This window comes from Chiroxiphia lanceolata, chromosome 6 (genome assembly GCF_009829145.1).
Source record: "Chiroxiphia lanceolata isolate bChiLan1 chromosome 6, bChiLan1.pri, whole genome shotgun sequence".
NCBI classification, from domain to species: domain Eukaryota; kingdom Metazoa; phylum Chordata; class Aves; order Passeriformes; family Pipridae; genus Chiroxiphia; species Chiroxiphia lanceolata.
In genome coordinates this window covers 41,854,085-41,865,633 of record NC_045642.1, presented here as the reverse complement: position 1 = coordinate 41,865,633, position 11,549 = coordinate 41,854,085, and the positions used below count along the sequence as shown (strand labels likewise).

The 11,549-nt window shown below is 40.1% G+C and overlaps 1 protein-coding gene across 10 annotated transcripts in view; it reads right to left on the bottom strand.

The window, feature by feature from the left end:
• Window positions 1–8,980: 8,980 nt before the first annotated feature.
• The window catches only part of TTLL5 (tubulin tyrosine ligase like 5), a 138,933-nt gene continuing 136,364 nt past the window's right edge, over window positions 8,981–11,549 (bottom strand). For 6 of the 10 annotated variants that reach the window (XM_032690063.1, XM_032690066.1, XM_032690067.1 and 3 more), the window contains 2 exons: window positions 9,838–9,954; window positions 8,981–9,552 (listed from right to left, as the gene is read on the bottom strand). In XM_032690063.1, coding sequence (XP_032545954.1) covers window positions 9,512–9,552; window positions 9,838–9,954 — 158 coding nt within the window. In that variant the 3' untranslated portion in view covers window positions 8,981–9,511. Of the gene's footprint in view, window positions 9,553–9,837; window positions 9,955–11,549 lie in introns of those variants that run through there. The other 4 variants (XR_004357492.1, XM_032690068.1, XM_032690069.1 and 1 more) reach the window with 2 other exon arrangements.

The following is an 11,549-nucleotide window of genomic DNA, read 5'->3' as shown; positions in this document are numbered from 1 at the left end:
TTGCCAACACTGAATACAGCTCTCAACAGTTCCCTTTTTGTTTGCAGCAACAAACAAAAGCTGATGAAAACAAGCCCAGCACACTTTGTCTCTTTAACAAAGATCAATGGTTAGAAAGAGTGAAAAAAACCTATTCTGTAGTGCCATAAGGCAGATCCTGCACAGATGATCAAACAACCATCTGTGTAGTCCCTGTTTCTCTGTGGCAAACTCTATTATAGCATGTAAAAGGCTTACACCTTGCTTTTCAGGCTGTAGTGTATTGTAGAGCTCAGATAGGAACACTGCTTCAGTGAGTACAGGAATGTACACTTACACTTCAGCAAAGAATAGTCTTTGCAGACTAAATGTGTCTTTGTTCCCCGTGTCTTTGTTCCCTGGGTTGGATGATCTCTGGCTATCTCACTGCATTTACATAAAGCACATCCCTGTTGCCACTGTGCGAACTGGAATATGCTGCTTTTTGTTTCACCTTTCCATAACCAACATACATCAATACACTCAACCAAAAAGATGGACCGTGCCCGAAAGTAGTATAAGATACAGAGGACAAACATACTTGTCCACTACTCTGGCAACATCATAGCTCTGTTCTGCTTGGTCCTGTCTCACATCTCTGTTGTAGCTACCAAATTTTCATTTTCTCAGTTCACAGATCCTTACCTTTCTGTGTTGCTCTGAAGCTTTCCTTGCCTGTGACTAGAGTATCCTCATCAGAGCAATATACAGGTCTCCTGGCTCAAGACTACTGTGCAAATGAAATCACTACAGCCATCCCACAACAGAAGGGGATCCATTGCAATGTCTTAGGAGGCAGATGTCTTCAGTATGGTCTCAGGTCCAATGCAGGACAGGTTCAGTATCACACGGTGACCAGGATGCAGCTCTAAGGCCAGCTCCATTGTGCAGAAAAGGCTTCTTGCCCACTCCAAGTGTTTTTAGTGGCATACAAAACATCATATCTATAGTTCTGGCTTGTCTTCTCTAATAGGTGATTGAAAGGCAATGAAATCAACCAAGAAGGTAAAGTTTTCAATACATACAAGAGTCAACAGCGCTCTATCTACACACTTGCAAAACTATACTAATTTGTGGTTTTATGGGTTGCCTATAAACAACATGAATTGTGGTTTAGAGTAACGGCAGCAATTTGGATGTAGCACAAGGAGCAAAATCTGCCATCTAATTCTTTAAAGATAACATCTATTAAATTTTTACTTTTACATTCAAAATCACTAGAAAATATTGGTCAAAAGCTATATGAAATTATTATGTTTAGTAAAAGAACACCTGGACTTTCAGATCTCTGCTTTACCAATATTTTCTTTTGTATACAGGAAGTTGTTTAAACTCTGGTCCAGTTTCGATGCAATTCCAGAAGTGAGAGATGGAAGTAACTAAGCTCAGTGTCTCTTGTCCTTTTTTGAAGAGAGGCTTCAGATGCCCTGTACAAATGCAAGATCCTTTATCATGCAACAAGTCAATCTAGAAGAGATGAGACAGTTTACTCATTGGATAATAGATTGTCTTAGAAATGAATTCTGGTACAGCAACAAGAAATACAGCAAATGAAAATTGCTAATTAATGGTTGCCATTACCTAAATGATAGTAATGCATTTGAGATGCCACTAATGCCCATAATTTCAGAAAGAATTATGGTACAGCACTTTGGATGTCACAGTGTGTTTCCAGGAAAAAACAGTTTCCAAGATTACAGACCTCAGCTATTCATCTGCTTTTAGAACACCCTTATCTAGGGCTAGGTTGCTTTGGGAAGATGCAAAGATGGTGGTCTGAAGGCATTCAGTCAAGCAGCTGGGCCTCATACTGGGCCCAGTATGATTTCAAGGAAAATACACTTAGGGATAAGGACCTTTCTATCTAGTACAGAATAACAGTTTATTTACAGCTGTGGTTTGTGGCAAAAAAAACCCCACAACATATGATTAGTTTCCCATATCCTGCAGACTTAGTGAACAGCTTTCAGGCAGAAATTCTGTCCCCTATGGTTTATGCTAGTACTGTTGAACTATTACCCAGGAATACCAGTCTTTGAAGCGGTACCTTCTGAAGACAAAAACTGATTTCTCCCCCTTTCAGGGGCATAGTGGTCTTTGTGCAAGGTGATATTCTTTGTCTCTCATTCCACTTAGTTGACTAGGCAAGATCATAGAATCATAGAATGCTTTGGGTTGGAAGGGACCTTAAAAATCATCCAGTTCCAATCCCCCTGCTATGGCAGGAGTCACTAGACCAGGTTGCTCAGAGCTCTACCTAGCCTGGCCTTGAACACCTCCAGGGATGGGGCATCCACAACTCCTCTGGGCAACCTGTTCCAGTGCCTCACCATCCTCACAGTAAAGAATGTTTTCCTAATATCTAATCTAAACTTACTCTCTTTTAATTTAAATCCATTCCATTTTATCCTATCACTCTTCTGACATACTCTTGTAAAAAGTCCCTCTCCGTCTTTCTTGTAGGCTTCCTTCAGGTACTGGAAGGCCGCAGTTAGGTCACCCCTAAGCTGTCTCTTTTCCAGGCTGACAAACCCAATTCTCTCAGCCTTTCCTCATAGGTAAGGTGCTCCATCCCTCTAATCACCTTGCTGGCACTCCTCTGGACTCGCTCCAACAGCTTGATATCCTTCTTGTGCTGGGGACCACAGAGCTGGGCACAGCACTGCAGGTGGGCTCTCACCAGAGTGGAGTAGAGGGGCAGAATCACCTCCCTGGACCTGCTGCTCACACTGCTTTTGATGCAGCTCAGGATACATTTGGCTTTCTGGGCTGCAAGTGCACTGTGCCAGGTCATGTCCAGCCTATCATCCACCAGCACTCCCAAGTCCTTCTTGGCAAGGCCGCTCTCGATCTTTTCCTCCCCCAGCCTGTACTGATGCTAGGGGTTGCCCTGAGCCAGGTGCAGCACTTTATACTTGTGTGTTGTCAAACCTCATGAGGTTCCCATGGGCCCACATCTTGAGCTTGTCCAGGTCCCTCTGGATGGCATCCCATCCTTCATGTGTGAGGGAAGAAAAGGAAGATGATACCTCATTGCTGTCCACAGAGGTCAATGCAAGAAATAATTAACAAGTAGGCATTGGGCATGCTGCAGAAAGCAAAGATGACTTCCTTTGTCTGGTCTGCCAACAGTCAGCCATTTCTCGCTACCTGTTTAGATACTCATTCATCAGATACAGAAATCAGCACGAGGCATTATAATAATATATCATGGCCAGTGCATGTACATCATTTGATGAAAGAAGCCAGCTGGGTGATATCAAACCAGAGATTTCCTGACATTTTTCAGGAAGGATTTCTTTTTTCTCCTCTTCAGGAAGCAGACAAAACAAAGATTTGCTGTGCAGCCAGGGGCAAATCTTACAGGATTTGTGCAATGCACATGGTGTAATGACTGGGGAATGTCTTGGTAACCATGTTCTGGTCCTTTCTTGAAACAAAAAATTGGTCTTTTGAAGTGCCGAAACCCTCTTGCAGGTAGGCTAGATGCTTGGGAGATATCCATTGTTTTCAAGGATTTGTAAGAAACTCCACTTGTGGAGGAAAACAGTAGCAGACAGTCTGACTCACAAGAGTCTTTGGAAGACACCCAGCTTGCAACAAGCTGCCTTGCATGACACAATTTGACATCTGGGGACTTGCTACAGAAATTTCTGAAGTATAGTTCAGGATCTGAAGATCTCATTTGGTCACTACCATCCTAAGTGCTCTATCATGCTAATCTGAAGAACTAGAAACAAATGAACAGAACAACAAAGAGAAACAAAACAAAGGAGATGGCAATAAAATCTCAGGGAAGGATGGTGTGGCAACAGTTACTATGTGCTAACACATTTTAAATTGTCCTTATTTTTATCCATTTCACCTGCCTTCAGCCAAGTCATCATTCAAAAGACCCAAGAAACTTGCTGGGCCACAATTTGGCAGGAACAGTCAACAATTTTTATTCTTAGATATTTTTCAAAAGAAATTTTTAGTAAACATATGGAGACCCGAGTTTTGTAGGTCTGTGGATAAGAAAAAAAGATTCCTAGCTGGTATCATGGACAAAATGTATACATGACATTTTCAGAAGATCATATAAATAAGGCAAAACCACTTGAAATCCATGAGGTGAACCTTATGCAGTAATTACTGGAAACAATGTGGAAAAATCCCTTGTCATTTTTCTTCCCCAATCTCAGAAAAAAACCCAATTTTATAGGAAAACGAGAGAGTGACAGTTTGGACTTGGCAGTACAGGAACTTTTCAAAGATTCCCTCCTGACTTTTGACATGATAGTAGTCAAGACAAAAGGATTTATTCAATCACCCCAAAACATATTTTGGGGAGATTTTATGACTTTTCAACATAACTACACTAAGTACAGTAACTTGTCTCCTCTTAGTGTGCAGGAAGGAGACTACACTTTACCCCTGCTATAACTATGGTGAAATAAGATTTTCTAAAATACTCTTGCAGGGGCACCAAATCGAACTAACGTTCTGGAGTTGTCTTCCATTGCACATCCCAGAACAGCAGCAGGCAAAAGGCTAAGCACAGTGCTGAAATTGTTTTTAGAGATAACAGCGCCTCTTTCAGCTGCCTCAAACAAATTATAAAAATTTTGTTAACAAATGATGCATTTTTAACAGCCCCTAAATTCTTAACGACTGAATCAAATTTGGCTTTTTTAAGGCCAATTTGATTTGTTTGTCTGATAGGTTAGATAAACAAGCCACTTCTTTTCAAAGAATATAAGATTTCTCAAGCTCATTGCGTGTGCTGTAGGCATGAACTTGTAGAGAAGAGGCCCTGTTTATACTCTTCTCCCTAGGGAACCCCTATGATTCACTGAATACCACTGGCAAAAGCTTCACACCAGGGTCTCCACACTGATCAGTGATTCTTTCCTTTAAATTGGAAAGAGCAGTGAAAACTCTTTTTCAATGAGGGCCAGTAAAACCTTTTTTTGGTAAGGTAATAGACAGAGCAGACTCTTCAGGGCAGACTTGGTGTCTTCTCACCTTTAGTTCAGTGGAGTTTGTCTTCCTGCATTACAGCTATACAGGGAGACTCAGAATCCAACAATTTTGAGATTGGTCTGTGTTTCCTAACTGCTCATCTCTAGGTCAGCAGGGACACTTCATTCTGTGGAAAAGACAGCATGTTCTGAAGTGGGAAGAAACCAGTTACCAGGTTCATTAAGATGTCTCAGCTTTAGAAACATAAGGTTCTAGAAAGAAGAAAAGGAATTCAAGTCCCATATTTAAATAAAGCCTCAGAAGCTTCTTTTGGAAGAAACTTATGACAGATCCACAGGAATAATGCATTCAGAAAGGAAACAGTATGAAGAGGATTAATCAGCCATTTACTGTAACCAAAAATCCAGCTATTTAAACAGCAGCAAATAACCTATCCAGATTTAAACACCGAGCCCAGGATTATTATGAGCAGCAAATGTAGGACTGACTGAGGAAAAAAGTCCTTGGCAGTTTTATCAAGTAAACCTTAAAAAAAATAAGTCAGGAGCCAGACTACTTTTGTTTCTAGCAAATAATCCAAAATTACTGGAACTGTTGTATTAGTACAAGGTACGGGCCTGAAAGAATGAGGGCTGAGAATCCAAGTCTGTTCTGTAAAGTCCTCTGTAAGTCAATGACCTCCTTCACAGGTAAAGAAGAAGAATGGTCTAGCACTGCCAGCCATTCAACTCCATGCATATTGAAACTCCATATTTTGATATGAGGAAGAGGCATAGCACTGAAATTCCTACTTGTAAACAAAGGTCTTGATACCAAAACCTCCTTTCACAGTGTGGAACCAGTATTGGAGATATGTATGTCAACCTTTCAAGCATCATAATGAGGAGCATTTTCAACAAACCATGATTGCCCAAAAACATTCTATTCTCAAGACTAGATAATTTCAGGATGTCTTATTGGCATCCAAGACTAAGTGGTCTATCTAGTGCTACGTGCTCTCGCACTGATGGCACTCACATGACTTGTGAGGATGTTTTAAGGCCAAGATAAAACATGTAAAAGGGAACTTAATACTTCATGTAGTGAGTACAAGTCAGCTCTTCTGGAGAGGAGAATCTAATACCTCTCCCTTAATTTTTATGTTGTAGTATGCTCATCAGCTAAACACAGCACAAAATGCTGTGTGAACTCTGCATTACCTCAGCCTCCAGGACTCTGATGTACACATTACTCCTTTCAAGACTAACAAGTCTGATTCTCTGTCATTAGAACAGGGTGCATAATTTAGAAGTGATGCAAACATCCCAGAAGAGGAAAATCCCTCAATTACATTATTCAGTGTCACCATTAAACCAGATTTGGAATGACTGTTGGGGCATTCTACTGGTAATTTTCTCACAGTAAGAAAAGGCACTTTTGATGAAACTCGTTGATGAATACAGGGAAGCAAATGTCAAAAAAGTAGAGAAAAATAATCTGCACTTGAGGAACACATATATAATTCTACTCCCCTTGTGCAACTATTATAAATCCAAAATGCTTTGCTATTCTACTTTCCTCCCTTGTACTAGAAGACACTTCCTATAAAATGCCTGCTCTCCCAAGTTGTGTGGGAAACAGTTCTATGCCTTCCCACTGAATCTCTTAACTGAAGCACGCTCTGAGAGGTTTTTGAAAAGGGACAGACATGGAGGTAGCAGAGCTGTGAAGAGACAAAATGCATATGTTATCTTTCAGTAACAGCACCCACCATGCACAAAGACATATAGGGACTCCAGGCTGAGGAATACGGAGAGATGGAAAAAATAAGAGACTGGAATCACAAGATTTGTTCCTGATTCTCTACTGCACATGATCTCAATGTAACAGTATTTGTGCTCAGAGCTGGGATCAGCAGATTCCCAAGGCAAAGGAATACTGCTATGTCCTTTGATGCTCTGGTTGCCCTAACATATCCTGAGAATGAACAGCAGTTTAAGGTCTAGGTGTTTGGCTTCAGGTAAACGACCAGTCTTGATACCCCCTAGGGTTTTTTTGTATTTGTTGGAAACAAGAAAAATTTTCCAGGGGCAAAGGATGCAAGGCTTCACTCTCCTGATGCTGACAAAATTCATCCCTTCAAAATGATGGTCATAGACTGCACTGTGCATTTTTCTGAATACTTAAAAAATCTTAGAGACAGGATGTTTGACATACTGCTACTAAGTCATCACAGTTACAGGTCTGAGGTGGGCTACATCTAACACGCAATGCAAAGAAGTTCAGAAAACATGGCTATAATCAAGTACAAATTATTATCCCAAAATGAGTGGGTGGGAGATTGGCAAAGCTGCAAAACAATTAACCTGTGTTCATAATAAGTCAGCATTAACTGGTAATTTTCTTGACAAAGATGTAACAATGCTGCTTCTGCCAATAATTCTCATAAGACAATCACTTTTCCTGGGCTAACTGTATTTAAATCTCTATCCTTCAAACATCTCTATAGTTTTCAGTGGTGACTGTGATAACCTAAAAAAACAAACTAGAGAACAAAAACAGACATGAGAGTTCCACAAGGATGTATATCCTATAGCTACTCAATCCTGCACATGAAACCCAGTGGAATAAGGATAACTCAGATCCTTCAGGAGGAAAAAAGGAACAGAATTGTTATTTACTGAAGCTAAATCTTATAGGGAAGTAGCCCCTCCAAAATTTCCAGAACGGAGCTGGAAGCTACAGCCAATACCACACATAGCAGAGTAAGCTGTGAGAAGACAGACCCAAGGTCTTGAAGTCCACAGCTGCTGAGGATGTGCAGAAGTCTGAAGTAACAAACTCTGCAACCAAACTTTCACTAATCATGAGCCAACAATTTGATGCACCAGTAGAAACATCTATCTTCAAGACCTATGGATGGAATTCAATGATTACAGACAGAAAGGACATGATCTGAACATAACTTCACAAGATTTTACAAATCTCTTGGTCACTGATGATATGTGATGGCAGCACAGGCAGCAGAAAAATGCTGTAGAGATGCATGAAGAACACAGCTGAAAAAATGCAAAGAAATCCCAACAGGATCATGACTGTTTAACAGAAATGAAAGATAAGCCAATGAAGGAAACAGCTATCTCAGAGAGCTGTATTTTGAACAAGTGAAGTATTCAATGTGTTTCATATGTGTGAGTGGAACAGAAAAAGAAAAATTCATGCTTGAAGCAAGTGATGGTATGAACATAATTATTTAATCTTCTCTCAATTTATCTGGTCTTGAGTGACAGAAAATATGCAGAATTCAAGAGCGGACAGGAACACAATCATTTCAAGAGAAAACACTTTCCCCTTCTGATGTGGTTTCTTCTGTCAGCCCTTTGAGTTGATCATTATCTACTTGCCAACAGATTAGAATGATCTCTTAACACTGACTATACAGGCTATAAATGATAGGGCAGCTATGGAATAAGAAACGAGATCAAACAGGATGTTGAATCCAATCTCAGAAGACTCTGATACAAGCAAAGGGAGATTTTGTACCCTTTGAGAATTGAAATCATACTCCTTGGTGTTGGACAAGGCAGAAGTTGCAAAATAATGAGTTTTCCTTTATCCAGGCACCAACAAAGAGCCAGAGCTGAAGTTGCTTCCTGTTCATTTTAAGGATGGATGGATCTTCTCTCCAATATGTTTTCCAGCTGCTGATGTTGTTTTCTAACACAAGCAAACTAACTTTCATAATGTTAGGCAAATTTTAATTTAGTGGCTGGAGTGCTTCACCAAGCCACTGCTGCAACTGATAAGAGCCACCTGGGCCTTAGGATTCAAGCTTGGGTCTGAAAATATCAGCCAATTAAAAAGGTTTATAAAGCCTAAACAAACAGAAATCAAACCACAAAAATAAGCCACACAGAATATAAGCATCCAACAGTGAAACATAAAGACAGATTTAAAATCCTGTCCAGTAAAAGGACAGCAAATATTTTGGGGGTGTGAATTAATAACTGAAATTGCAACCAAAACAAACAAATGAAATTACTTTATTCAAATGGATCATTTCCATGGCTCTGTGCCAAAATTCAAGATGGCAACAAACACAGATGTCTCCAGTCATATGTTCTAATATTTTTCCCTGCTGATGGTTGCCATGTGATGAAAGCACAGAATCGTGGCTGTTACCAGACTAGGACAGACTGAAATGGCTGAGCAAATGAGATTTTATGTTCAAACCTGGACCTTTGGAAGAATAGCTGGAGGAAAGATCTCTTGTCTTACAGAAAGATCTCACAGTTAAGTGATCACGAATAGGTGGAAGGAAGGGACCCAAAGACTCAGCAGCAGAAGCTCTCAGAGTCAATCATTCACCTCAGCTTGCAGGCGTATCACCACAATCTGCTTCCACAGATGTTCAGGTACTCTCATCAGTGGGTTTCCCTCTCACCAAGGCCTCCTCTTCTCTCTTTTCTGGCTGTTAGGGGAGTGTGGTGGCATGAAGTCACTGCTGCTTTTTCCTTTACCCCATACTTGAAGCAACGCTCCAGATTCCTCACCTGGTGTTGTGTGTTAATCTTTCTTTGCGAGCAGAGGCTGGAAAAAAAACAAATTTTTTTTACTCAAAGATTTTAAGCAATCATGGAGGACTGTTATGTGTGGAAAAACTGCTGTACTGCTCTGCATATCTCAGCCATTACCAGAAATCTGGGTCTCTCTATCACACAACTTCTCTCTGCCCTAGTAGAGGAGATCACAAATCAATATAACAAAACTTAAATTCATAAACTACTGTGTGAAAAAGTACTCTCGGTATTCCTCTTGAGCACCAGAATACCTTCTTCACTCTTTGCTTCTGACTCACATGACTCATCTATTCACATGCATCCTCCTCTAAATCCTTCTTCCATATCAGTATGCTTTGTCTTTTTTCTTTAGGTCTTTTACTCATTTCCTTGTATGGGAGTCTACTTCCCCACTCCAACACATGTTGAGGACCTTGGTGCAGGAGAGATGGGGGTATGAGAAGGTTGATCTTTAAAAGAAACCAAATGAGGATAAGGAAAAAAAAATTTTCTTCCTGTTATTATAAAGATATATTTTTGACTTCTACATACTGCAACATTCTCCTATTTAGGCATGTTATAGGGAAAAGTCAATATCATCTTCACTTCTTTTACTTAAACATCCTTATACAGTCCTTTAAAAAGAAAAATCCAAAACACTTAGAAATGTACGAAGTTTATTTTGGACAGTTTGCATTTTGCAGCTAATCTAGTAGGTAAAGCTTGTCCTGTGTATTGGCACATTGGCTTGTTCCTAAACATGAGTGACATTTGTTGAGAGCTGTTTATTAAAAGTATTGCTGTATCTTAAAAAATACACTCTCCTTGAAAGTTCAGCACAGAGCCAAACATCACAGAGCACAGAGGATCTGGAAAGATGTTTCGAAAGCAGGATTGCCAGCTATGTCACTGCACAGAAAGTCTGGAAACTGAATTAAAAATCAAACTGTCAACCACGTGTATTAAGATAGGATACCAGTCCAGAAACTTATCCCTTGGCAATATGCTGAAATAAAGGAAACAAAGGCACATGAGAGGCAGCCAATTTCAACCTCATTTCCCTCTTTTGAAGAGACCTTTGAGCTTTCCAATTCCTATAGAAATGCACAGTACAGTTTGTCTTTTCTCACAAACTGAATTAAAATCACTTTGCTGGAGCTCTTGCATGGCTACCTTGAGGACTGAGCACAGAGAGGAGCATTCTTATGTCTACAAGCAAATATATAGCTTCCTAACATGAGTGCAGCTCATGGCCAATACAATAATTTCATAAATATTAATGTATATAATTCTATGAAGTTTTATAATTTCAAAGGTACTGGTGAGCATTTCACCACCTCTTCTGGTTGAGTAAGTGCAACAGAAAAAAACTCATTCCTGACAGGAGCCAATATTAAGGGTTGATTCTCTCCAGTGATAAGAGTCATTGCAGTGAATCACCACATAAAACAGAATGAATTTCCTTTATTCTCTGCCTGCCAGGAGGTGTTAAAATATCTGCCTGCATATCTGTCCACATGTTTACACACCATTATGTCATACATGAGTGCACCTCAAAAACTCAGAACAGTCACACAGTGGGAAGAAAAGGATTACCTCCATTTTATGGATATGATTCTGAGTTACAAGGAAATCACAGGAGTTCTTTAAAGTAACTTAAGAGATGCCTGCACACTAAAATTCAGTGCCATATAGACTTTCCCAGCACAGATGTACACAGCCTTGGTCACACACCAGCACCTAATCTACCTTCCAAGCTGCAGGAATGAGACAGAGCAGAGCACTAGGCTAGATGACAGTACTGGGTCAGGGACCCATGCTAATATTTTTTTAGAGCTAGTTTGGGCTGTTTCATCATATCTGCAGAAAGTTTGCGGGAGAACTGAGAAGCATGTTGAATTCTCATGAATCTAGTGTTGAAAGCAGGAACTTTCTTTCTCCCTGAAAAGCTAGGATTATCCTAGAAGTTCAGATTTTTTTTTTATCCCAGAGCAGAGGGAATTTCTAATCCAAGTGATTCTCTTGATA